A 24,053-nucleotide genomic window follows, 5' to 3' on the forward strand; every position below is an offset into this window, starting at 1 on the left:
GAATGATCAGGGCAGCATGAATGTAGAAAGAAAAGCTACACAGCATGTTCCAGTGACAGCAGACCAGGTGGGTGGATGTAATGCAACAGGCTAAAGGGCAGGTGATGTTGCCTAAGCAACGTATTATAAAGTACACATCTGGTGAAGAGAAACAAGATTAAAAAGAAAACCTATGTACACCAGTGTGGAAAGCATTTCTTAAGTAAGTTAAATTTTAATGACACCTATGAAATTTAACCCTTAAAAAGAAAACTCAACTTGACTGCCAACCTGTGACTCAGATGTGAATCTCTGACTTGAAAAAAGCGTCCAGGACCCCAACAGTCAACAACTCAGATCCTGTAACCGTGGCTGTTCTGAGAAGGGATTCTGTTACTTGTGGCCCTGTAAAGATTACATGACCCCAAAAAGACACAAAAATATTATTACTCAACCCACTGGAAGAAATCTATACAAGCAGATCTATAATCCTAGAAAGGTATAAAAAGGAATAGAGAAATAATAAGATTACATAAACCCACAGTGTTGATAAGTGTAAGTATAGTAACATATTATAATTTGCAATAATTACATTTATATGTTTTCTTTGTTTAAAAGTATCTAGAATATGGCAAAATAGTCACACTAAATTAGTATATGACATTAAGGAAATTTCAATAGGTCACCAATCAGTGCTTAAATAGAAACAAATTGGTTTTCAAAATTACATTTCTTAGCTACATATATTCTTAAAGATGTGGACACTTGGCCATATACTTAGGCCATGAGCTGTGAACATTCTGGACACAGGAGACCGCTGGACATTCTATGCATTGTCCACCAGCTTCAATGTCCTTCACACATGCTTTCTTAGTGCCCTCAGTCTAAAAAACCTCCCTCCCACCAAGCCATGACTTATCTCAAAAATTGTCTTTGCCTAGAAGCACTTGATTAAATCTCACCCACTCAGACCAATCCTTTATTAAGAATTCACTTCAGTGAATTTAGTCTGCTCCAATATTTTGTAGACCTTAGATTATAATTATTCTTTTTGTGATACTTTAATCTCAACAATCTGACTATTTCCTCTACAGGGCAAGGATTATGCCTTATGTTCATTTAATAGCCCTCCCAAAGTATCTTTCCCTTCAAGTCTCCTCTTGAAGAGCCCAGTAAAGATGTGTTCCTTAACTCATGGAAAAATAAGGAACTTCCACAGGTTAAAAGTGGTTTTCTCAAATCATGGGGCCAGAAGAAACACCTTTGGTACCTCTGCCCAAGGCAAATTGCAGTAGACAGCTATGCTGTCAGTACTGTGTGAAAACAAGGCATTCTAATATTAATGAGAACTAAGAATAGTTTTCTCCATGACTGCACTTTTTTATACAACTTGATCCATTTAGAAACTGAAGTAACAAAAATCACATAAGCAGGGATATCTTGTGGTATTAGAAAACAGATAAAAAGAAAAAATCATCACAAATACCAAAATAAATGTCTTCTCTTTTTTTCCAATAAATTCAATAGAAGCTAGAATTTCAAACTTGCTTTGAGATGCACCCACACATATGGATATTCACCTGAAGCAATTAATTTGGTCCACTCATTATTAATAGACCTTGTTCATTTGCTGGCAAACTCAAAACTGAGTAAAAATTGTTAGAAATTCAAACAGTGTTAGAGGCTCCAAAAGCCAGTTTGACCTACGATTTTAGCTTAGAGCTATGTAAAATCCAGACAACTGTCTATTGGACTCACAGCAGTGGATATGAAAGAGCACAACTTAATTCAGTTAAGGTTGGCATTCATTTCAAGTGAATTCATTCGGGCTGAAAATTGTCCCTTTGAATCACCCATTTTCCGGTGATCAGCATTTTACTGGGTTCAGAGTATGATCTCTCTACTACTTCACTCCACACTCATAGTTGAAGGCAGACACTGGAAAAGAATTGGTTTAAAAGACTCTAAGTTAACCCACAGCAAATATGTATCATGCATCAGGCTGAAGCTAGGTCATGTTCTTTTGATATTCATGAAAGGAATATCCATCACAGGTCCAATGCAAAACTATGAAATAAGCAAAAATCTTGACAATCTCTCATTTTTTTCCCTTTGTCCAATACCCCAGGAGGACCTGATGGCTTTATCCTACTCAAAATCTTCTCTCAAAATCTGATCCCAATAAAAAACCATCATCAGTCATTTATAAGTTTTTGAGCACTTAAGTCAGAGTACTACCTCTCTCAGAATTATCTGAACTTTAAGCATTACCTAACAAAAATTTCCTCCCTTATAAAAGTAATTTCAGCTATTAAGGAGAGATGCACAAGAGTTTTGGGTGGAAGAGGGGGTAGGAAGAATCAGAATCATTGCCACTAGAATCATAACCAATGATGACTGCCTTCATCTATAACTTAAATCTGTCCAATCCAAAAGTACGTTTTCCTCTCTTTGCCTGCTGTCTCCCTATTTTCTAATAGTACATGTGCATGTATACATAGAGATGGCAGTAAGACTGGCTACAAGGAGCAAAGATATGTATGCATACAGAAGGATATATGCATGAATATGTTTTTTACTTACAGCTTTGAACCAAGATCTTACCTAAAATCACCTTCAGAACATTACCTAATATATATGCAAACTTACTGCCCACAGAAGTCAGAACTAAGTGACTCAAAACAAGCTACTTAAATTCTCTGGTTTTCAGTCTTCTCATCTGTAAAATGATACAGGTCTGTTTTAGTGCTAATTTTCTACTATGAACTCTAGGCAGCAGTTGCAGCTGGTAAATAATTTTAGATAGATCAACTAGTAAGGGCACAACTAGTAAGGTCACTTACTTGTGCTTCTTTGTGCTTCCTTTTGTGTTCCACTTTCCCTTAGAATTTTAGGATTTAGAAAGGACAAAGACACGTACATACTATGAATATACTTCTCTTGATGTCTCCAGTCTTTTCAGATTTTCCTTAATTCTGACATCCTGGCACTGTTTCTCAGTGGTGGTGCCCTGGGCATTTTAGCTGAAAATTATTTGGGTACAGTATTTGCACAACAGTACACAATACAGAATGTTTGTCAACCATGGTTCTGTCTACTAAATGCTAGTCCTGACCTTATATCATTGTCACCGTCACAACCACAAATGCCCTCACTACAAACTACATCATTTTTAGATTAAAAGTTAAAAGTTCAATCTGAAATATACATTGTCTTCTATCCTTATATAAGCTACTGTGGAATTTGTTTTCATGTGTTTGGTTTATTTTGGTGGGGTGGGTGGAGCTCTGTCTTTGCCAAGCACTGTTTCTCATGTGTTTGTATTTCCATGACCTGACTGTAAACACCTTGAGCACACAAACCATATCTTCTATTTCTTTAGTGTTTCCAAAGCACAAAAGACTGGGCATGAAGTAGTTCTGTTAATATTTACTCAATGATGGATTGTTTTACTAATTATAAGCTTCCCCTGTAACTAAAAATAGGCCATTAAAAAAAATTAGTCCTGAGAAACTGCATTAAAAACAAGGTATCTTCTGAGTTGAGATCTTTTCCAGTCATGAAAACACTTCACCAGACGTTTCCATTCATCAGAATTCAATGTCTAATATTGCGATTTAGTTTTTAAAATGCTTATTTTTCTACTAAATGGTTTCTTTGGCAGCTGACCTAATTTCACTTAAATCCTGAATTCATCAGCTAGTGGACACAGCTGAATGGAGAACTCTTGAAGACACTACATTCCTTTATGCTGCTTCAGTGATTATAGTTTTGTTACAGCCTTTACTGGACTTCAATGCTTGCCATTAATAGGTTTGATGACTGTTTTGTTAATTCTATCATGTAAAATTTGGTAGTCCTTCCAGGAGCTTAAGCTTTGGTATATGTTGCTAAAATAATTTTATTTGGTTGCTTTCTCTTCTGTGGTAATTACATACTTCAGATGAGACACAGCTTTGCTTGCAGGCTTGTATAGGCAGATGCCTGTATTTCCTGACCTCTAGGTTCTTCGCTTTGTCCAAATCATAATGATAAATTTAACGTAAGGTTTTAATGAACACTCGTAGTAAGGGTAGAATTACCAGACCTATTATTAGTTGTCTGCACAAGTTTTTCAGGAAGTGGTTAGCTTTGCGGACCAGAATTTAATCTGGAAAAGCTAACCCCTTGCTGCTTGCAGGCTGGCAGCACAGGCATCACCTGGGATCTCAGACCCACTGCAGTTCTACTGAGTCAGAATCTGAATTTTAAAAAGATCTTTGGGTGATTTGTGTGCCCCTAAAAGTTTGAGACATGGTGCTCTAAACCACGTAATAATATATTCTGCTGTTATGGTCAAATAAGAGATTGTGATTGTGAGAGAGGACAAATTTAGAGAGGAAAATTTGTTTCAGTCTCTGTGTACAATAAGTGATAAAAATTTCACTACTCCTTCGGTAACATATTTTACTCAAACTTATCACAAAAGTTCACAGTAGTTATCAGACAACTCTTTAATATAATTTTGAGCTCTGAAATAAAATTTGCAATAATATATCATACATCCAATATATTTATGAATGTAAACAGCAATGGGACTGGAATGAGTAACAAGTGACGAAGGAAGAACATACATGGGTGACAGCAGCATATATGACATTACTTCCTGCATAGAAATTTATAAATTTATGTGTTTCTAATATAGGAACATTGATTTGCTGCTGGCTACCATATCTATAAAAACAATTGCTACAAAATTATCCTACGTAGAATTGAATTCAGAATCTTGCTTTGCTTTTCACTTATTAGAATTTATTTGGTAGCTTTGGAGGAAAAACTTAGAAGGAAGTCACCTCAGGATCCAGAAAAGAAATTTGAAAAGGAACTTACATTTGTGAAGAGTACCATGTATCCTAAAACAGTCCTTCTTTGGTGTGGGTGTGTGAGGGAGCTTTTGGCCCAAATAGCATAACTGAACATTTCCCACTCCATATTAAGTCTTACTCTGATTATGTGGAAAGCCAGGTGAGATGTCTTTCAAACACTGTTTCCAGTAAAAACATTAAATATCCCAAAAAGGTCAACAAGAGAAAGAAGAAGTTATGTACATTTTCTGACTTCCAGTTGACAGTCACAATTATATGCTGGTTAAAATGCCACCACGGAAAAAAGACAGAGTCAGAAGTGCAGAATTCCTATCATATGACCTAATGATATGTGTTAAAAGGTGAAATATTAAAATTGATATGTATATTCCCTCCACCCCTTACCAAAACATTTATAGCCAAAGGGCTCAGAAATGGGACACAAGAGATGAGAAGCTCCAAGCACAGTGAGCAAGTGACTTTGTTTTGAGATTCCACAAAGCACAGCATTTCCCAAGCTAGAAAACTCCTATGGCTGCGTTGGGGAGATGGAATACCTATTCTCTACAAAATAGAAAAATCAAGCTACCCAAAGTGGCTTATACTGCATGGCTAACCAGTTTCTTCATCGAGACACTATTTCCTTAAAGCTCTTATTCTAGAAAAGAAAAGGTCTGTTACTGCAAATAAAAACTTTTTCTCCCTCTCCCACACGATTTACAGGTTTAAATATAGCTTTTCTTTTATAGGTTTTGCCTTGGGTGTACCTGAGAAGGGGAAACCAGAGTGTATTTCCAAAGGACCCCACATCATGTAGCAGTGTGAACTAAGCTGGCAAAGCTTAGTTAACTACACTGTTAACTACACTAATTTAAAACTAAAAACCTCTACCACGTTAGAAGCACTAACTACTAATAAACAGAAGAGGCTGATCTCGGATTCATACACTCGAACTCAATAATACAGTCCAAGACACTTTCTGCCTGTACACATATGCTTAGTGTTTGAGGGATATTTTTAAACATCACAGGGACTGCAGAAGCTGTCATCTGTCTCAAAGGCCGTGCAAAAGACAGCCTCAAGTGCCTTCTGAATTCTGTTTTGTTTCACTTTTGAGTTTCACTAAAACCACCCCTGGCTGCTTTGTACCAAACCAGGCCAGTTCTTCCTTCATGTCTATACCTTTCAAATATCTGTAGCTTGCTATTCTGTCCCTCATGTAAGAGACAGCAACCAGAAGGTGCAATAACATTAAAAAATGAAAACTGAAGAGAAAACACTACTGGAGATATGACTGATCCTTTAGGATCTGAATTCTTTCCCCCTGGTAACCATATGAGCAGCATTTAAAAATAAAGAATATAAATATTTTTAAATTCCTTCCCTAAAGGAGAAATAAAATTGTGTACTATCCTTTTACTCTGAAACAGATGGCTATATAAAACGACACACATCTCCTCATCTACAATAACCATCTTTTTAATAAAACGTAAATGCATTATTAGTGCTTGGATAATAATTTAGTGGTTAATGTCAAGAGTGATGTTATAAAGTTTAATGTTTTTCTTCTTATAAAATAAATCTAGATGCAAACTCCATCAAAGAATTCAGGAAAATATAGGGCATCATTCAATATAGAATTGACTTTTGAAGCTCTTAACATTTTCAGAGAATCATATATGGGTCACCAACCACACAGAGCTTATGAAGAGCAACACTGGGAACAATCAGCCTTTGAGGAGAAAATGGAAGTATCTTTCAATGTCGCTTTAACAATTGGTTCATCTATTGTAAAGAGCTAAAATTTCAGCAATAATAAATTTGACAGTAATCCACGAATAATATCCCTAACTATTTCATGAAGGCCGGTTCAGCAAACATCTCCTATAGCTGAGAAAAGTCAATAGCAAATCCTGACTGAGATATCCAAGGTGAATAGAGCAAAGCAGTGGGATACACAAATCCTGCTGTTTGTCTGTCACGTGAAAACAAGCCCCAATGCTTCCAGAAGCATTTCACTGTCAACTTTGTATTTTTAACAAGATTTCATTTATCTGAGGAATAAGCTGCAAGGGCAAAAGAGTACTGGGCAGAAAAGTAAGTCTAAAAAACATTTACCCTTCCAAGTCTGTCAGATGATAAAATAGGATACTGGAGCATTCTATTACATCCTCCCTTTATCCACTCAAACTCAATAACACTAAGAAATAATTATATATGCTCTATAATCAAACTAGAGAAGGATTTGGGGCAAGATACAATGCAGCTGATAGAAAAGAAAGATGGAAATTAAGGATTTCTAGACGAGATGGCAATGATGATGATGGCTAACTTTTATTGAGCCCTTATTACATAATAGTTACTATGGAAAGTGCTTTAAAAATAGCTTCCCAATTAATCTCTAAACAGCCTCATAAGAAAGGTAACTAATATTAGTTTTGCAGACGGTTAAATTGAGGCACACATGAATTAAGTAACATGTCCAAGGCCACACAGAAAGTAAACACAGGAGATGGGGTTGATCACAGGATTACAAAAGCTCAAGCTTTTGACCACTGAGTTGTCTTTCATGTATGTTCCCTGGGTCTTACATCCTGAGAGAAATAAACGAAAAACAACATTATCTACAACTCTCTCCATTCTCTCTTATCTCTAATAAAGAAAAAAAAAAAAAAGTACTTCCAAAGCTGTGCAAAACAACTGCTCAGTATTTTAAGGTTTTCTGGCTCATCTTTCCTCTCTCTGCACAAACCTACCACTCAAATTTAACATGCATTTGATTAATCTGATTATAAATCAGTCTCATAATAAAAGTCAGGCCATAACACAAAAATAGGGGGACAGAAAGCAAGACTCATTAAAATGGAGCAGGCTTAGTTGGGAAGACTCAGGTATTAGATATTGCTGTGTTGAATGTTCCTCCTCTATAAATGGTTAGGTCCCTGGATAGTGAGTTAAAAACATGGATATAAGCTGATGACTGACCCAGTGTAAGAACTGTCAAAATGGTTGATAGAAAATAAATGAACAGCACTGATGCCTTAACTTGGCTTTCTAAAAAGGATCCCATCAGAAAAACTATCTGGATTTATGGAAGCAGTATCAGGAAGAAATCAGAGAAACAGAAAGCTGTATTGATGAAGCTAGGCTTACCTCATCCAATGGAAAACTTCTTAATACAGCATCGATTTTACACCCTCTACTATTTCTGTCAAACTCAGAGAATACCTGGGGTTTTCTGGTTGTTTCCACTGAAAACAGGGCCAGGGAGAGAAAGAAGGCCCACAGTGGGCAGCAAGAGACTGAGTAGTTTCACTCTCACATTGGCTAATGAATGATAATGAACCAATTAAACAACACAATTTCTAAAGTACCTGCCAGCTCTAAGAGCCTGTGACTCTGTAGGAAGACCTCAACATGATCAGCCTTTGCTTATAAAGTAAAATAGAGTAAGGAGATAGAAGCCATAGTGGGTGAAATTCAAATGTTAATGATGACAAAAGCTATGCCTCAGCTTTCAATTATTTCAGCTGATTGCTCCTCTCTATCAGCAAAGAATTGACATGAAAATCTTAGCGTCTCAATTATAATATAATGCATTCATAGATAAATATATGGATCTAATATTTAATATAATATATCCATAACTCTTTCTCTCAGTGCATTTCTATTCCTTATTCCTTACCCTTTCCCACAGGCTACTTTAGTATTATCTAAAGTATCTACCATCACGCCTATACAAAAACTTGATTCATGTCATCATATGAGGAAAACTGCTGTCTTTCCCATATAAAAATCAAGGAATGCATTAAGAAGGAATTAATTAATCAAGGAATGAAATTCTGATACATGCTACAACATAGATAAACCTTGAAAACATACTAAGTAAAACAGGGCAGAGACAAAACGAAAAATATATATGAGTTCATTAAATATACTATAAGGTACCTAGAATGGCAAACTCATAGACACAGAAGGAATAAGATTACCAGGGGTAGTGGATAGGGAATGAGAAGTTACTATTTAATAAAGACAGGGTAGGATTTCTGTTTGGGCTGATGAAAAAGTTTTGAAAAAGGATAGTGGTGGCCGGGCGCGGTGGCTCAAGCCTGTAATCCCAGCACTTTGGGGGGGCCGAGGCGGGTGGATCACGAGGTCAAGAGATCGAGACCATCCTGGTCAACATGGTGAAACCCCGTCTCTACTAAAAATACAAAACATTAGCTGGGCATGGTGGCACGTGCCTGTAATCCCAGCTACTCAAGAGGTTGAGGCAGGAGAATTGCCTGAACCCAGGAGGCGGAGGTTGCGGTGAGCCGAGATCGCGCCATTGCACTACTGCCTGGGTAACAAGAGTGAAACTCCGTCTCAAAAAAAAAAAAAAGGATAGTGGTGATGGTTAAAAACACTGTAAATATATTTAATGCCACTGAATTGTAAACTTAAAGATGGTAATAATGGCAAGTTATATGTTATGTATATTTTACCACAATAAAAAATATCAAAGCATACAGTATCTCCTTCATAATTACCAAAATGAAAAAAATAAAAATAAAAAACTTGCCACAGATTTTCTCTTTGAAATATTTTTAAAAGTAAACTGTAGCTGGGAACAGTGACTCATGCCTGTAATCCCAGTACTTTGGAAGGCCAAAGCAGGGATCACTTGAGTTCAGGAGCTAAAGACAAACCTGACCATCATAGTCAGACCCTCAGCTCAACCGGAAAAAAAAAAAAAAAAGTAGTAGACTATAAGTTCCATAAGGACCAGGACCAGATCTGTTTTATGCACCACTATTCACAATAGACTCCATAAATGTTTGTTCAACAAAAAAATGCTTTTAAACAGGAGAGGATTAAAAAGCACCAAATTGACTATTCATGAGAAAGTATAATGGAGCATATTCCAGGGAAAAATACCAACACAATGATATCTAAGCTCCTTCAGGAAAAGGTACTGTTTCATCTGTACTTCTTTCATAGCATGTCTTACAATGTTTAACACATAGTAGGTGGCTAATAAATATTTTCAGAATGAGAGAAAATATCATATGGTTGTAAAATCAATGTCATATTATTGCTCCACTTTTTAAAAATTACTTTTTGCAAATGTACAATTACTTTTGCCTAGGATGAAAAAAAAATCCCCATAACTCACACAAAGTACAGGTAAAAATATAAACAGCTAGAACACATTATTCTCAGAAAAAGAAACAGTAAATGCAGGGCACAACATCTTCTAAATAGAAAGGAAATTAATAAAAAAAAAAAAAAAGAGAGAGAGAGGCAAATTTGATCACTTTGAAGAAAATCCAAATAGTCATTCCCCAAAATCAATGTTCAACCTCAACAGTAAATAATTGAATGAATATAGAAGCACTGCACCATTAAAGAAATTTACTCATAGTGAACCACAAGTTACCAATATTTCTCTCAATTAGCCTACCAACTAATCAGGTGATCTTTCTTAAATTTACTTACATCGCAAATTTATACAGAACTGGCTTACAGCCAACATGCAAGCTACTGATGACTTTCTCAACTAACATTCACCATCTACATATTTACATTTTACATAAATTACTAAGTTAATTAAACTATACACAAGCGGAATATTTTTAAAGCAAAAATTCAAATGCTGACATCCTTAACATTCAGCACCCATATAATAATAGGTGGATCCATATAAAGTCACTAGGACTAAGTAATAGATTAATCTCACTTTGAACAATATCAAAACATATTCTTCAAGCTCAAACCCCCAACATATCAAATATGTCAACTATGTGACAATTAACAGAGAAAACAAAAATTCAGCCTCTGAAGATGTCAAGGTTTACATTCCTATCTCTCAATTGTATCTGCTTTACAAGCAGGTAAGCATCATTAGAGCAGGCTGCCTGCTACCATGGTCCTTCATGAATGCAGGGGTTCTCCATTAGCATTCCAAATGCTAATAGTCTGCTATTAGAGCTAGCACTTCAAGCAGAACTGCATGAAGAATTATCACTTCTGTACATGAAAGCATAACCACTACAGGTGTAATGATGCAAAATACCAGCACACTGACCTCTGCTCAGCAGTACACACTTAAAGCAGGTGCATTTCTGTGATCCAAAGGGAAGGAAGTAGGATGAGCAGGGAGGAAGCCCCAGATCCCTAATATATTAGAGATATTTATTCTACTCAGATCCAATCCAGCTAAATTCACAGACATCAGTTTACTCAAATGGAAAAAGTAGTCTCTCGTCCTTCACTTGCTTGACTCAGAGGGCATTTATCCAAGCATAGCCAAGCAAAAGCAATCTGTAAGATCTCTTTCAGCTATAATAAATAAAGACTAGTTTCAGAAAAAATAAGACTCTGATATGGCAAAGAAGCAGTCGTTAAACCTTTTCCCCATCTTATCACTGCTACTTGGTGTTTACAAACTACGAGCAGTAGCCTCGGGAGCCTCAAAAGACTCTCCCATGAGTAACCTCCAGTCAGATCCTTAATTTAAATACCCCCTGTATCAATCTGTGATGTTTCTGGCAGTTAAATAGAAGGAAGTGAGTAAAATGACATGCATAAAATGAATCCTTTTTAAGTTGTAATGAGTGAGTCAGGATTCAGACTTGCCGAGATGCTCCAAATTAAAACCCCTGCTATAATTTTAAGCATGTTCTGTCTTACCGTTTTGCTGTTGTCTCCCTCAGGCTTGATTCACCTGGAACTCTTTAACATGTCTCTAGCAATGTGTTTGCACCAGGCCAGGCTCATACAGCAACTGAATTCACATCTTTCTGCACTAGCAAGCTGAAATGGTACGGCCGTACTACAACCAAGAGAGGGGGATGCATAAGCAAGCAAAAAAAAAAAAAAAAGAAAGAAAGAAAGAAACCCGGAAATCACCTAAGAGAAGCTAATCTCAGTGGAATAAGATCAAACATTGTTCAGAAGAACACACAGGACATAATAACATTCAGTATCAATAGCTTTAACAGCTCAATTATTTTCTCCAAAAAATCCATTTTTTTTTTTTTTTTCCAAACACGATGGACTTGCCTGTGGAGTTCCCAGGAAGACAGAGTAACCGGGCTCTGCAGCAGCATTGCAGCCAAAGTAACCATGCATATGCTGTCCAGGCAATTCACAACACACTGTCTTTTCAGAAAGATATTGATTTGCAATGCAGGGCTGCTTCAAAAGAATACAGAATGGGAGCCAAACAGCTAATGGTGATTGCACAGGAGGAAAAACATTTAATCAAGGGGATGCACCTCATCAGGCTCAATTCAATTTTTTAAGAGCACTGGAGAAAGCCAGTAAGTGTCCTGAGTGACAACCCCACTAAATAATCATCTGGGATCCTATAGAAGGCCAAGTTTCAGCCACCATCATTCATGTTGCAAAAGCTGCTAAAATGGTGTCTATGTGTATATATTTGTCATATGCAAATGGAGCATAATGAGAACTCCAAAATAACCATGCACCAAATACATGGTTTAAAAAAAATGCACAGGTGCAGCATACACAGAATCAAAGTAAAAGAATGCATAGTTATGACCCTGCAGAATTTTTGGTGGACTTAGAGTTCATATCACTCTGAAAAATAAAATATCAAAACAGGCCAGATCTCACAATCCTTAGGCAAATTGTGCCAAGTCATGCCACACGGTGCTAGGCGGCAAAGGAAGGATGCCAGACTGCTACTCTCATAGCGACCCCTACAGGAGAGAGGTTGAGCAATCCTTGTTTAAAGGAGTTCCTATCCTCAGTACACAGAATCATGAAAGGACATAAATTACATTAAGATACAACAATACAACTGAGAAATACCTTAGGCAAGAAATAAAAAAGCCAAGCATAAAATAGAACCTTGTAAATATTCACTTATTTAAGAAATTAAGGTACAAGAGGAGGTAACTACTGTGTTAATGATAAGTGGTCAATATTCCCAAAGCTCCCCAAACTGGGGTATACAGTGATGATCAGAAACCTCAGGCAAAGTGTTTTCCCTTCACATCCTAAATGGTTTAAATGAATCAACTCTTCTTTATCCCACTTGCAAACCATCTTCACCTTCATCATTTTGAATGGCACTGTGAATATTCAATTTTGTTTTCCTGTAACACAAAAGCTCATTCAAAATCCTTTTAAAAACTTATTGTTCAAACACAAATATTACATACTTTCATCTTCAACAAAGCCAAGAAACAACGCTATCTCCTTAATATCTGAAAATTATTGAATTATATGAGCATCATTTCTGCAGAGCAGACTTCATTTCAACAGGTCTTTCAAGAACCTGAGGTTTTTTGTGATTGCTTATCCCTCCAGCCCACAAAGACACCTTTTTCAGAACCAACAGCACTTCTTATTTGTGTCATTTAAGATTTAATCATATGCCACCTCATAAAACTCTCTTGTATTATTGGCATTTTCCCCATTTTTAGGACTTTGAGGGATAAATCACACCAACTGCATTTTTCAAAATTTATTTAAATAGCACATAATACAATGCTAGGCAACTAGCAAATACTAAATAAATATTTTTTAAAATTAATGAATTTCCCAACTCCATATTTTAGGGCTAAAAGTTGTTCTTAGGTAATCCCCTTTCCTCTATCATTCATACAATGTTTGTGTTCTCTAAGATACCTTGTATAAAAACCAACAAACTTAACACAATAACATTTCTCCTTTATTTTTTTATCTATTCATTCAGCAGACAGGCTAATGTGCCCAGCAATGTGAAGAGCCATGTTCTCTGCATTCAATAAATGCCTTGAGTGATTAGAAATAAAACAAGTGATTATAATACACTGAAATGAATATTTTGAGAGCACTCTATTCAGTATAAATAATATTCCTTAGGTGGCTCAAAAAAGACTTCTCAGAGGTGGTAACATAAAGCTGAAGCTTTCAGGTACTACCCAGGAGAAGAAAGACATTTGGGGAAGAGCATGAAGTCTGAAAATGGATGCTGTATGAGGAAATAACCAAGCCACACCCACAGAGGTCACCATTGTGAAGGCTCAGAGGAAAGGTGGCTCAATGCCAGAACAGAAAGGGTCCTGTAAGCAATGCTAAAAAGTTGGGAATTTTATCCTATGGGAAGTTGCCAATTAATCCAATAGAAAGGGCCTACAGGACTAGAGGCAGAAGACTGGCTGAACGAGATTTTTCATTTTATGACAGGGTAATGGTGTAGAAATGGATTGGAGAGGTGAAGGAAGGGAAGTGGGGAGGCTACTTGGGAAGCTAAGCTAGTGTTTCAGATGAGATCCTGAACTAAAGCCATGAATAGGTGGGTGGAAAGACAACAGAGCTAAGAGGCATTCACCTTGAGTTACCTGCTAAGTGACTGGACATGAAGTCTAATGGAAAGGGAAAACCTATACTGAATTCTCTAGTATAACCAGGTAAAAGGCTAGTTTATAAAGCAAATGAGTGAACACAAGAAGAATACAAGCTTGAGGAAAAGGGGAAACTATCATAAATTCAGTATTTTACACGCTAAGTTTCAGGTATCTCCGAACATCCAAGTGGACATGTTGCATAAGCAGCTGTATAAACGTCTAGGGCTCAGATGACAGGTCAAAAGTTTGTTTATATGCCTAGGTCAGGGTTTCCTAGAAACACAGCTGGGCCCGCATCTTACAATTTATTGAGGGTATCCTCTCAGTGACAATAAATGAGGGAGCAGGACAGGGAGGAGAAAAGTCAAGGAAGAATGTGGCCTCAGACAAAAACTGCACCCAGCATTAGTCTCACCTGAAGCAAGAGGGCCAGGCTTTTGTATCCTTGGGCCGATCAGTCACGGAATGAGAACTGGAGAGGAAGGGCTTCTGTTCATGTAGGCATCCACTGACCAAGCGGCTCTGAGCACAGTGCCTGTCTAACTGTGGTTCAGTCACAATGGACAACTTTTCTTTTCCTCAAAGCTGGTTCCTCAGGAATCTTTATGTTTGCTGTTCTCTCTGCCTAGAATGTTCTTCCCAGATAACCCCTTAGCTGACTCCTTCCCATTACACAGTTGGACCTCAGGTATCACCTCCTCAGAGTCTTTCTCTGGCTTTCCTCTGCTGTTGCTCCTCCCTCCCCTATCAAATTACACTGTTTTTGTTCTTTAATTTACTTTGTCTTCCTGCCCCACTAGAATGTAAACTGCTCAAGAGCATGGACTTCTCATTTGTTCTCCTGTGTTTCCCCAGCCCTAGGACAGCACTCAGTACTTGCTTAATAAATAAATAGTAAGAAGAGTTGCTAATGACAGAAGTTCAAACAAATTCTGTGGACATGTGTAGACTGGAAATGCATGGGGAGCTTGAGGAATGGGTGGGGGGAAATAATAGTGTCAACAAGGGTGTAGACAACAAGTCTGACCACAAAGCAGAAGTAAAGAGAGCAGCGAGAGGGCAAAGCTGCAGGAAATTAATCATTATGTCATACAGGATTCACAATCTATGGTGTTAAGAATATCTTTATTAGAGGCCATTGAGATGTGTCTGAAACTATACCATAAAAGAACAATAGTAGAGGTTAAAATAAAAATTACAGCTTCAAAGAGAAGAGACAAAAAGGCTTATAAAAACATAATCTCAGTGGACAGAGGAAAAAAAGAAAACTGACTAACATCTACTAGGTCAGTTTTTGTGAGTAAACAGAAATTGATCCCTTGAAATCCCTGCATTTATATGAGATGTTTTTAAATTCTAAAAAGTAGTATGCACTTCCCAGGCTTTTAAAATAGATTATAATAAACACAATCTAATCTTCAACTGATGATGGGACCAACTATAAACATCAGTGACAGCCCTCAGGGTTTAACAGTGGGTACACAGGCCCAATTGGCTCCTAATCTGAATAACCTGACATCTAAGTGTTCTTCTGCTTCATTTTTATGATTCATTCTCTTTTTGCTATCAAAATTGCCTTATTATGGCCCTACATGTGCCTCTTCTTTCTAGTATCACCACACTGTCCTCAATCTTGCTATAAACTTCTTCAGTTATCCTTGTGTTGGACAACTAGATAATCAGGCTTATTAGCAGAGTGTGTCAATGGCTTGAGTCAACAGGTTCAAAGCAGAACCAAGAACTTTGTCCTAAGTGGAAAACGTGTAGGCTTTACTCCACAGGCTCTGCAATACGTCTTGGCTATACAGAAACCCTTGTTTCATGTCAACCTTCCTGGAGCTACCTGAGACATAAGAGGCTGCCAGATGACTAATCTTCACATAAATAGGGTCTAATGGACAGGTGGGGCCAAACATTTTTTAAAACTTAGAGAAAAGAAGTAATTGAATAAAAAGATAGAGAATACTTTTTCTTCTATCTTTATCTTTTTTTTTCCTTTTCTACCAAAAGCCTATGAAGAGGAAACACTTTTTTTTAATTGAACAAGGAAAAAGAAACACTAAGAAAACTTTTTAAATGTAAGGGAAGAAGAGAAAAGAGTACTTTATATATATGAATCTAACTATAATAATCACCTACTTTATGAATTAGTTTCATTAAAATTTTAAGTCTAAAAGAGAGAAAAAAATTTAATTTTATTTTCAAAAGTAATAAACAGAAATTTTCCAAAAATAAGTTGGTTTTCAAATGATTATAATTCCATATAACCCTAGCAACTTCTTTCTGTTGTAAACTTTTACAGTAAAATTTCATGTGATTGATTTTTAAATGTTCATTTTGTTTTAGTAAGCCTAAACCCCCACCTTTTTGTGAGCCCTAAAGACTTTATGACTTAGTTCTCTTCCAATGTCATTCATTAATTACAATCTCATTTATTTGAAGAAATGTCATTTATCGAAAATACTTTCCCAAAACACTGTGAAATTCTGGAGGAATCTGAAAGGAATGTTTAACAGCCATGTCTTAACCACAATACCAAACCTATCCACATGTCATGCATGGCATTTCATGGATGAGATTTTCTTCCTAATATTATACAACTTTGAGTGTTTTCTAGATTCTGTAGGGGGAAAAAAGGAACTAATTTTATCAGTAAATATAGGTGATTCTATCACCATCCAATAGATCTATTCCCAGCAAAACTTCACATTCTGTTAAATTACACCCTAAAAAACAAAGGACTTCTATGGAAAATGGAATTCAGTCAGACCATTCAAAGCCTACATATCCAGAAAAGTAAGAAAAACAAAACAACTCTAATAAGCACATACACACATGCCATATTTTCTTCATCTCCACATTTCCTACATTGCTGATACAATTTTGCACACAATGGATGCTATAACATGTCTTGGCTAAAGATAGATCCTGTGCTGATCCCTATGAACTGCAGAAAATATGTCCAGGTGAAAAAGTTTTGTTATGAACTTCATCTAAGGTGGAAATTAAAACTCCCAAGCTAGAGCTATAGCAGGGGAACTTCAAATTGTTACTGCTGTCAAGAAGCAGTGTGGAAAGTTGACAATTACGACTCTATAACAGAAACTGGTAAATGCAGAGTATCATTTAAAAAAAAAAAAAAAAAAAAAAAAAAAAAAAAAAAAACAGATCTTATTTTTGCCTGACTTTCCAAAAAAAATCTGATTTCAGGGCACTGCTTTCTTTTTGAGGCAGGGTCTCACTCTGTTGCCCAGGCTGAAGTACAGTGGCACGACTATGAGTTACTGCAGCCTGGACCTCCCAGGTTCAAGTGATCCTCTCACTCAGCACGTCAGCCTTCCAAGTAGCTGGAATCACAGGTGCATGCCACCATGCTCGGCTAATTTTTGTATTTTTTGTAGATATGGAGTTTTGCCATGTTGCCCAGGTTTGTCTCAAACTCTTGGGCTCAAGTAATCTACCCTCCTTGGCCTCCCAAAGAGCTGGGATTGCAGGTGTGCACCACCACTCCTGGCTCAGCCGACTCCTTTTTATGAAATAAATTTCATTCTCCCTACATGTTGTGTTTCCTGGTTGTATGTCTTCAATTACCCTGAATGATAACTTGTCTCCATCTTAGCTTTTGCTTCCCCATTAGTTCAATTACAAACCCTTCTTTCAAAAGACTTGTATCTGCATTAAAACAGATATTGGTTTTCTATATCCCAACCATACATATGTTTCTACATACACATACATAAATAAGTAATAAATACATTATTCAGGTGATATACTTATTCAGGTGATATCTGAAATGTCTGGGCATTCACACATGTATGGCACAGTTTTTCTTATTTATACCCTAAGCAGAAACACAACTGGAGTTCTGATGTAGTCCCATGCTTCAAATGTGTAGTAAGGAGAAGACCCAGATATAAAAGTGATTTTAGGCTGGGCGCGGTGGCTCAAGCCTGTAATCCCAGCACTTTGGGAGGCCGAGGCGGGTGGATCACGAGGTCAAGAGATCGAGACCATCCTGGTCAACATGGTGAAACCCCGTCTCTACTAAAAATACAAAAAATTAGCTGGGCATGGTGGTGCGTGCCTGTAATCCCAGCTACTCAGGAGGCTGAGGCAGGAGAATTGCCTGAACCCAGGAGGCGGAGGTTGCGGTGAGCTGAGATCGCGCCATTGCACTCCAGCCTGGGTAACAAGAGTGAAACTCCATCTCAAAAAAAAAAAAAAAAAAAAAGTGATTTTATTATGACCACATTCATGAAAGAACAGTATTAGAGAGTTCCAAATGTACTAACATGATCTAAGAAATGTGAATTAAATTATAAGACCTCAATGGCAGGCACAAAATCCTTGGGGTAGCATCAAGAAAAAAGGCAAATGGCATTGAGAAAAGATGTGAGAATTTTCTCTCTTCTTGGTGTCAAAATGCCATTGAGGACAAAGGCTACAAACCCATGACTATCAAAAAGCTGTTTAAGAAGTTAAGTCTTATTTGTAAAAACTTACTTAAGTTTTAAAATCAACTCTGAGAAGGAAAAAAAAAAATGTAGTTCAGGGTTGTGAGTCAGCTTTCTTGCTTTTAGGGACTGTGTCCCAGCTTTCTAAAATTTCACTTAGTTTGAAAAATTAGGAAAATCTCAAAAGGAAGAAAACTCTCTTAAAAAGATCTTTCCAAATAAACATACAGAACTAATTTTTAATTACATTTAATAGTTTTAAATCTAGAAAACCTTTCCCACTTATGTAGTATGTACTTGAAAATACTCACATAAAAAGTATTTGTTAAGTAATTTACTTCTTTTGTCTCACTCTACATATACCTAAGAAAAAAACAGGAAGCAGGCCCTCGGGAAAGAATGGTTAACAGTGCTGTATATTCAACAATAAATATTTGGGACAAGCAAAGGATAACCAACTGAAGACACTAAAAACTGAAATTAAAATGTATATTCCTCTGTAATTTACCTGACTTTCCTGTGGCATTGTTTTAGTATTTGCCTTTTCAAGCTAGTACTAATATAATTTAGATCATTCCAAAACTATGCATGCATCACTCTCCAACCACAGAAAGAAAACCAAAAAAGACTTTTGGCTAAGGAAGACTCATCATATGATCATTTAACAGTTCAGTATTACTGGGGTCTAATAGTGAAATCAGGTTCACTACAAACATGCATAAGTCACAAGGATATTAACAGCTCTGAAGTGCTTTCACCCACTCTGCAACCCTTTTGTACACAGTACAATAGAGACAACAACAGCACCCAAACATTAGTTGAATCCTTTTTGCCATTCCTTGTGGAATGCTTTCCTTGAGTGATTATTAAAATAGGATAGGTTCCTGTTTCTTAAAAAGTAGAACTGAATTGTTTGGGCTGGCCAGCATATTTTTTCTCTCTTCCTGGGGAATGATTTTTCCACCCCATGCCATCCACTGCAGTCTATGGAGAGTTGTACCTTTCCAGGAACAGACAAGGAATCTAACTTAGACTAATCCTTCCCTGGAATCCAACTTAGATTAATCCTTCCCTGGGACTTTTCAACCGGAGCTCAGTTGCGCCCTCCTCTCCACCCTTGATGGTAGCAAAGCAGATAAAGCATCAGCTTAGAAGCAGCTAGTAGCAGTGTCTCTAGACCTGTAAAAAAGCTCAACTGAGATCCTAAAGCCATCAGTAGTAAAAGTAGAGATGAGGATAGCATAAAGACAGACAGTCCTGGTAACTTGGAGCTAGCACCCACTGAGGTGTTAGCTCTGCTGGTTGCTTGACTTTCTAAAAAAGCATAGTTGTTCAGCCCTGGTTTCTATTCTGCAACATTTCTCCCAATAAATCCATTTCTTTCTTTAGCCACTTCAAGTTGATTTTCAGCTTCTTATAAACAAGAGTGCTAGCACACATGGGGATACATGTACAGAAATGATGTGGAGCTACTGTGAACCACTAACACCAGAGGTAAAGTAAATAACTTAATAGATGTCTTGTTTTAAACTCTAGGAAAGGGAGGTATAAAGTAGATGTTGACTTACATAATAGTAGAAAAGGATGGGTTTAGTAGCAGTCAAGGTTTTTACAAAGCTACTTCACATACCTAACTACATAAAAATTTGTAATAAATTGAATATCATTACATTAAAATTCATTTTTATTCTTATAATTTATAGGTGAAAGCCATAGAACATTAGATACTAATCAGTTATCTGAACCTGCAGGAAGCCTGAATGCTTTGACCAATTAGTTTATTAATTAGTTTAACCAGATATCCAAGTTGCTGTGATAGCACATGCTCAAATTTCAGACACAGTACCTAAAGGGAAATAAACTGACTATCCTTATAGACACCATCTATAAGTTGTTGGTAAATACTGCCACACATAAGTAGCTAAGAAATGTCATAAAAAATATGTAAGTGAAAGTGGTTCCTTGTACCAATCCTGACCTTTAAAGGCTTCTGGCCATGAAAGAAAGAGGGTTATTAAAAATTAAAGAAGTAATATCGAGGGGATTTTGGAAAAAGCCACAAAAGTATGCTAGAGATTTGTGGACTACCTAAAGAAAGTGCTAAGAATAAATTGTAAACTACATTTTCTGTATTTCACTGCTAAAGGGGTTTTTCCGTGTTTTATTAATTTACCAACCATTTATTAAGCTTTGTATTAATCACTATAGGAGGTATAAAGATGAATGAGACCCAATTGCTGCTCTCACTGACACTTAAACAAATAAATATAATATGAAAACAGCTGTCATAGAAAAGGTAAGAGAAAACACTATCACAGTTCAAGTTGGGGAGGCCTCAGAATGACAGATCAAGCAAAACTGGCAGATTTTCACTTTAGGTAATCAAATTCTGAATAGCAGAGTCACATAGAATTCAATAAGTAAAATGCTGGGGGTTGGAGGTGCATGTATATCCACAGAGCAGGAATGATCACTCTTAGCACCAGAGTTGTTATCTATATATGGATGTAATTTGATAATTTAACAAAGAAATTTTGTAATATCATAGGAGCATAGCCTAGAAGATTGGAACAATTTCTGTAATTTGAACCTTTACGAATAAGGGTTCTTTTCTCCCTTCTGGTAGAAGATTTTCTGGATAGGCTCCAAGGTCTTCAAGTACACTGCCTGTCCATATGGTTCAAAGATGTGTTTCTTCAGGCTGGGCATAGTGGCTCACGCCTGTAACCCCAGCACTTTGGGAGGCCGAGATAAGGTGGGCAGATCATGAGGTCAGGAGATCAAGACCAGCCTGGTCAATGTGGTGAAATCCTGTCTCTACTAAAAATCAAAAATTAGCTGGGCATGGTGGCATGTGCCAGTAATCCCAGCTACTCGGGAGGCTGAGGCAGGAGAATCGCTTGAGCCAGGGAATCAGAAGTTGCAGTGAGCCGAGATTACGCCACTGCACTCCATCCTGGCGACAGAGCAAGGCTCTGTCTCAAAAATAAAAGAAAAATAAAAAATAAAGGGTGTGTTTTTTACTAGTTGCCCTGGACACAGACAACCAAATTTTTTTTCCACCTATGTTAAGAAAAATGTAGGGGACTGTTACAACAGCTAGTCACAAGGAACTTGGAGACCATTCTTTACACCTCTGTCTTTTCCCCAATATTTATTCTAATTTAGAGAAAGTAAAGTTTTACTTATCACAACACAAAGGCCTAATAGATTTACTTAGTTTTATCAGTCCTCCCCTGAAGCACCTGATTCCCTCAATAAGCACTGTTTCTCTTAATCATTTAGGGAAGATTCAGCTCACATAAAACATAGAAGTACTTTCTGCCTGACCCCATCATAACTAGTTCCCTCTCTAAGGGCACCTAGTAATTGCAGCCACGGCAGGACCACCTGTTTGCAAGGTATCACAACACAGCATTGATCCACCTTGTTTCAGAGATTTCTTGTCATACCCACCAGGGTAATTTAACTCAGAACTCTAAGGGTTAAAACAGATTGGATGAGGAGGAAAGAGAAAACATCATAGATGAAGCCATATAAATAGGTACAGTGGGGCACTAACCTCAACATACAGTCAGATGCAAAACAGCTAGATGAATAAGAACGTAAACTCAAGGATTAGACAAATCTGCATTCCTGATCCAGGCCTTGGACAAGGTATCTATCTTATGGGAACAGTTCCTATTCCTAAGAGGGTTGCCGTGGGGCTAAATGATGTACAAACTACATAGAATAGTGCTCAGTAAAGCAAAGGCTACTGCAATCCAGTGATAAGCATAATGTATGTTTAAGTGTGATCAGGCACTAAGCTGTTAGGCACCATAGACTCCCATCCTGGGGCCTATACTTCTGCAGGAGGGCTTGTAGTTGTCTTGGTTCTCTTGGTTCAGATCAGCCTGGCACTTTCTTCTGTATCAGTCATGGGCTGTCAGGCTCATTTTCTCAGTCACTCCTTAATTTTATCAGTTCCTATCGATTCTTCAGTATTTCTGTTTCTACTGACATTTCGCTTTGCTTTTGCACTATTCCATGAAATTCAAACACTTTTTAAACAGCCATAGGAGCTACCCCACAGGCCTTCTTGATATTTCCTTTGACTAAAGGTGGAAGGAGTTATTTATAGTTTATAAAAGTTTTCATAAGAAGTTTAGTGCACAGTCTGTCTTCTCTCTCTGTGTGGATTTTCTTCCTTTCTCACTGTCATCTTCCCCATTGTAACTACAAAACTGCAGGGTAAGAGTTAAGACAGAACTGAGAACCCATGGTTACATAATGAAATATCAAAGATAAGGTTTACCAAATAGATTAGAGAGATGACAAGAGATTTTACCACCATCAGCACATACAAGGAAAATTTAGTGAGTAGATTTAGTGAGTAGCAAATGCTAGAAGAGGGGAACACTCATCAAGAGTCAATTTTGCCAAAGAAAGCAAATAACTCTTCAAATAAACAGTTGGCAGGCATACATTTCCAAAAAATTTGGGGGTGTTGTAAGACAACTGACGTCAATCAGGAAGCAGGAATCTTGTCTTCTGAAATTTTGCTAAACAAAATGTTCTATCTGATCAAAGAAGGGATAAAATTCAGAGGCATCAGCTTTCAAAATATACACAAATAATTGGTTTTCTTATTAAAATTTGGCGAATCGCCCATGATGCATATTATCTATGGATAAAGAATCTACTCACATGTTAAATACTAGCCAGAAAAACCCACCACTATTCTGCTCCTCCTCTCATTTACAAAAGTATTACCTCTATGTGGAGTAGCATAAGGTACCACAACAAAGAAACTGTATTTTAATAGTAGATAATGTAATTTATAGGTAGAATTCATTATTGTGCTATCATTGCAATTAGCAGGACATTAAAATGAGCATGTAAACACTTATAAAATGTAGTATAATAGAATAATTTTAACTAGAATTAAACCTGCCTATCGGAACAAATATCAAGTAAAACATCAAGTGGCATGAATCAGCTAATTTTCTTTAAGTATTTAAGTACTTTTATTTTTAATTGGCATACCCATGTAACACTTCTTCTTAAGTGGAAGTAATTAACTTGGAAAAGTTATTTGATTCTTTTAACACTATCAGGTATTCTAAAAGAATTAAAGTACCAGAAATTTCACCAGTTTTGCTTCAGACATATAATTCTGTAAAGTTTTTATTCTGAAATTACTTCAAGGTTTATAGAAAATCTCACACAGGGCAGTTCAGCTCTGTATAATTCAAAGGGACTGTGTAACATCTGAAAAGCTAAAAGAAGAAAGCACATTGTAACTGCACTGAAATCTGATACTTTATAAAAAGATTTTGTAGGCCAAGTGCAGTAGCTCATACCTGTAATCCCAACACTTTGGGAGGCCAAGGCAGGAGGACTGCTTGAGGCCAGGAGTTTAAGACCAGGCTGGCCAATATAGCAAGACC

General features: G+C 37.0%; 1 protein-coding gene across 9 annotated transcripts in view; it reads right to left on the reverse strand.

Moving 5' to 3' along the window:
* The window catches only part of CDK14 (cyclin dependent kinase 14), a 602,339-nt gene that overhangs the window by 439,344 nt on the left and 138,942 nt on the right, over positions 1-24,053 (reverse strand). Inside the window, exons 1-2 of one of the 9 annotated variants that reach the window (XM_032253087.1) lie at positions 11,499-11,665; positions 271-384 (exon numbers count right to left, since the gene is read on the reverse strand). The exons of 4 other annotated variants lie outside the window; for them this stretch is intronic. Coding sequence is in view for 1 of the 5 variants with exons in the window: in XM_032253085.1 (XP_032108976.1) it covers positions 11,871-11,939 (69 nt within the window). In the remaining 4 variants the exon portion in view is untranslated. Of the gene's footprint in view, positions 1-270; positions 385-10,893; positions 11,400-11,498; positions 11,796-11,870; positions 12,215-24,053 lie in introns of those variants that run through there. 4 more of the 9 variants (XM_032253085.1, XM_032253090.1, XM_032253086.1 and 1 more) reach the window with 4 other exon arrangements.

This window comes from Sapajus apella, unplaced genomic scaffold (assembly GCF_009761245.1).
Source record: "Sapajus apella isolate SASKATOON/1434 unplaced genomic scaffold, GSC_monkey_1.0 scaffold81, whole genome shotgun sequence".
NCBI lineage: Eukaryota > Metazoa > Chordata > Mammalia > Primates > Cebidae > Sapajus > Sapajus apella.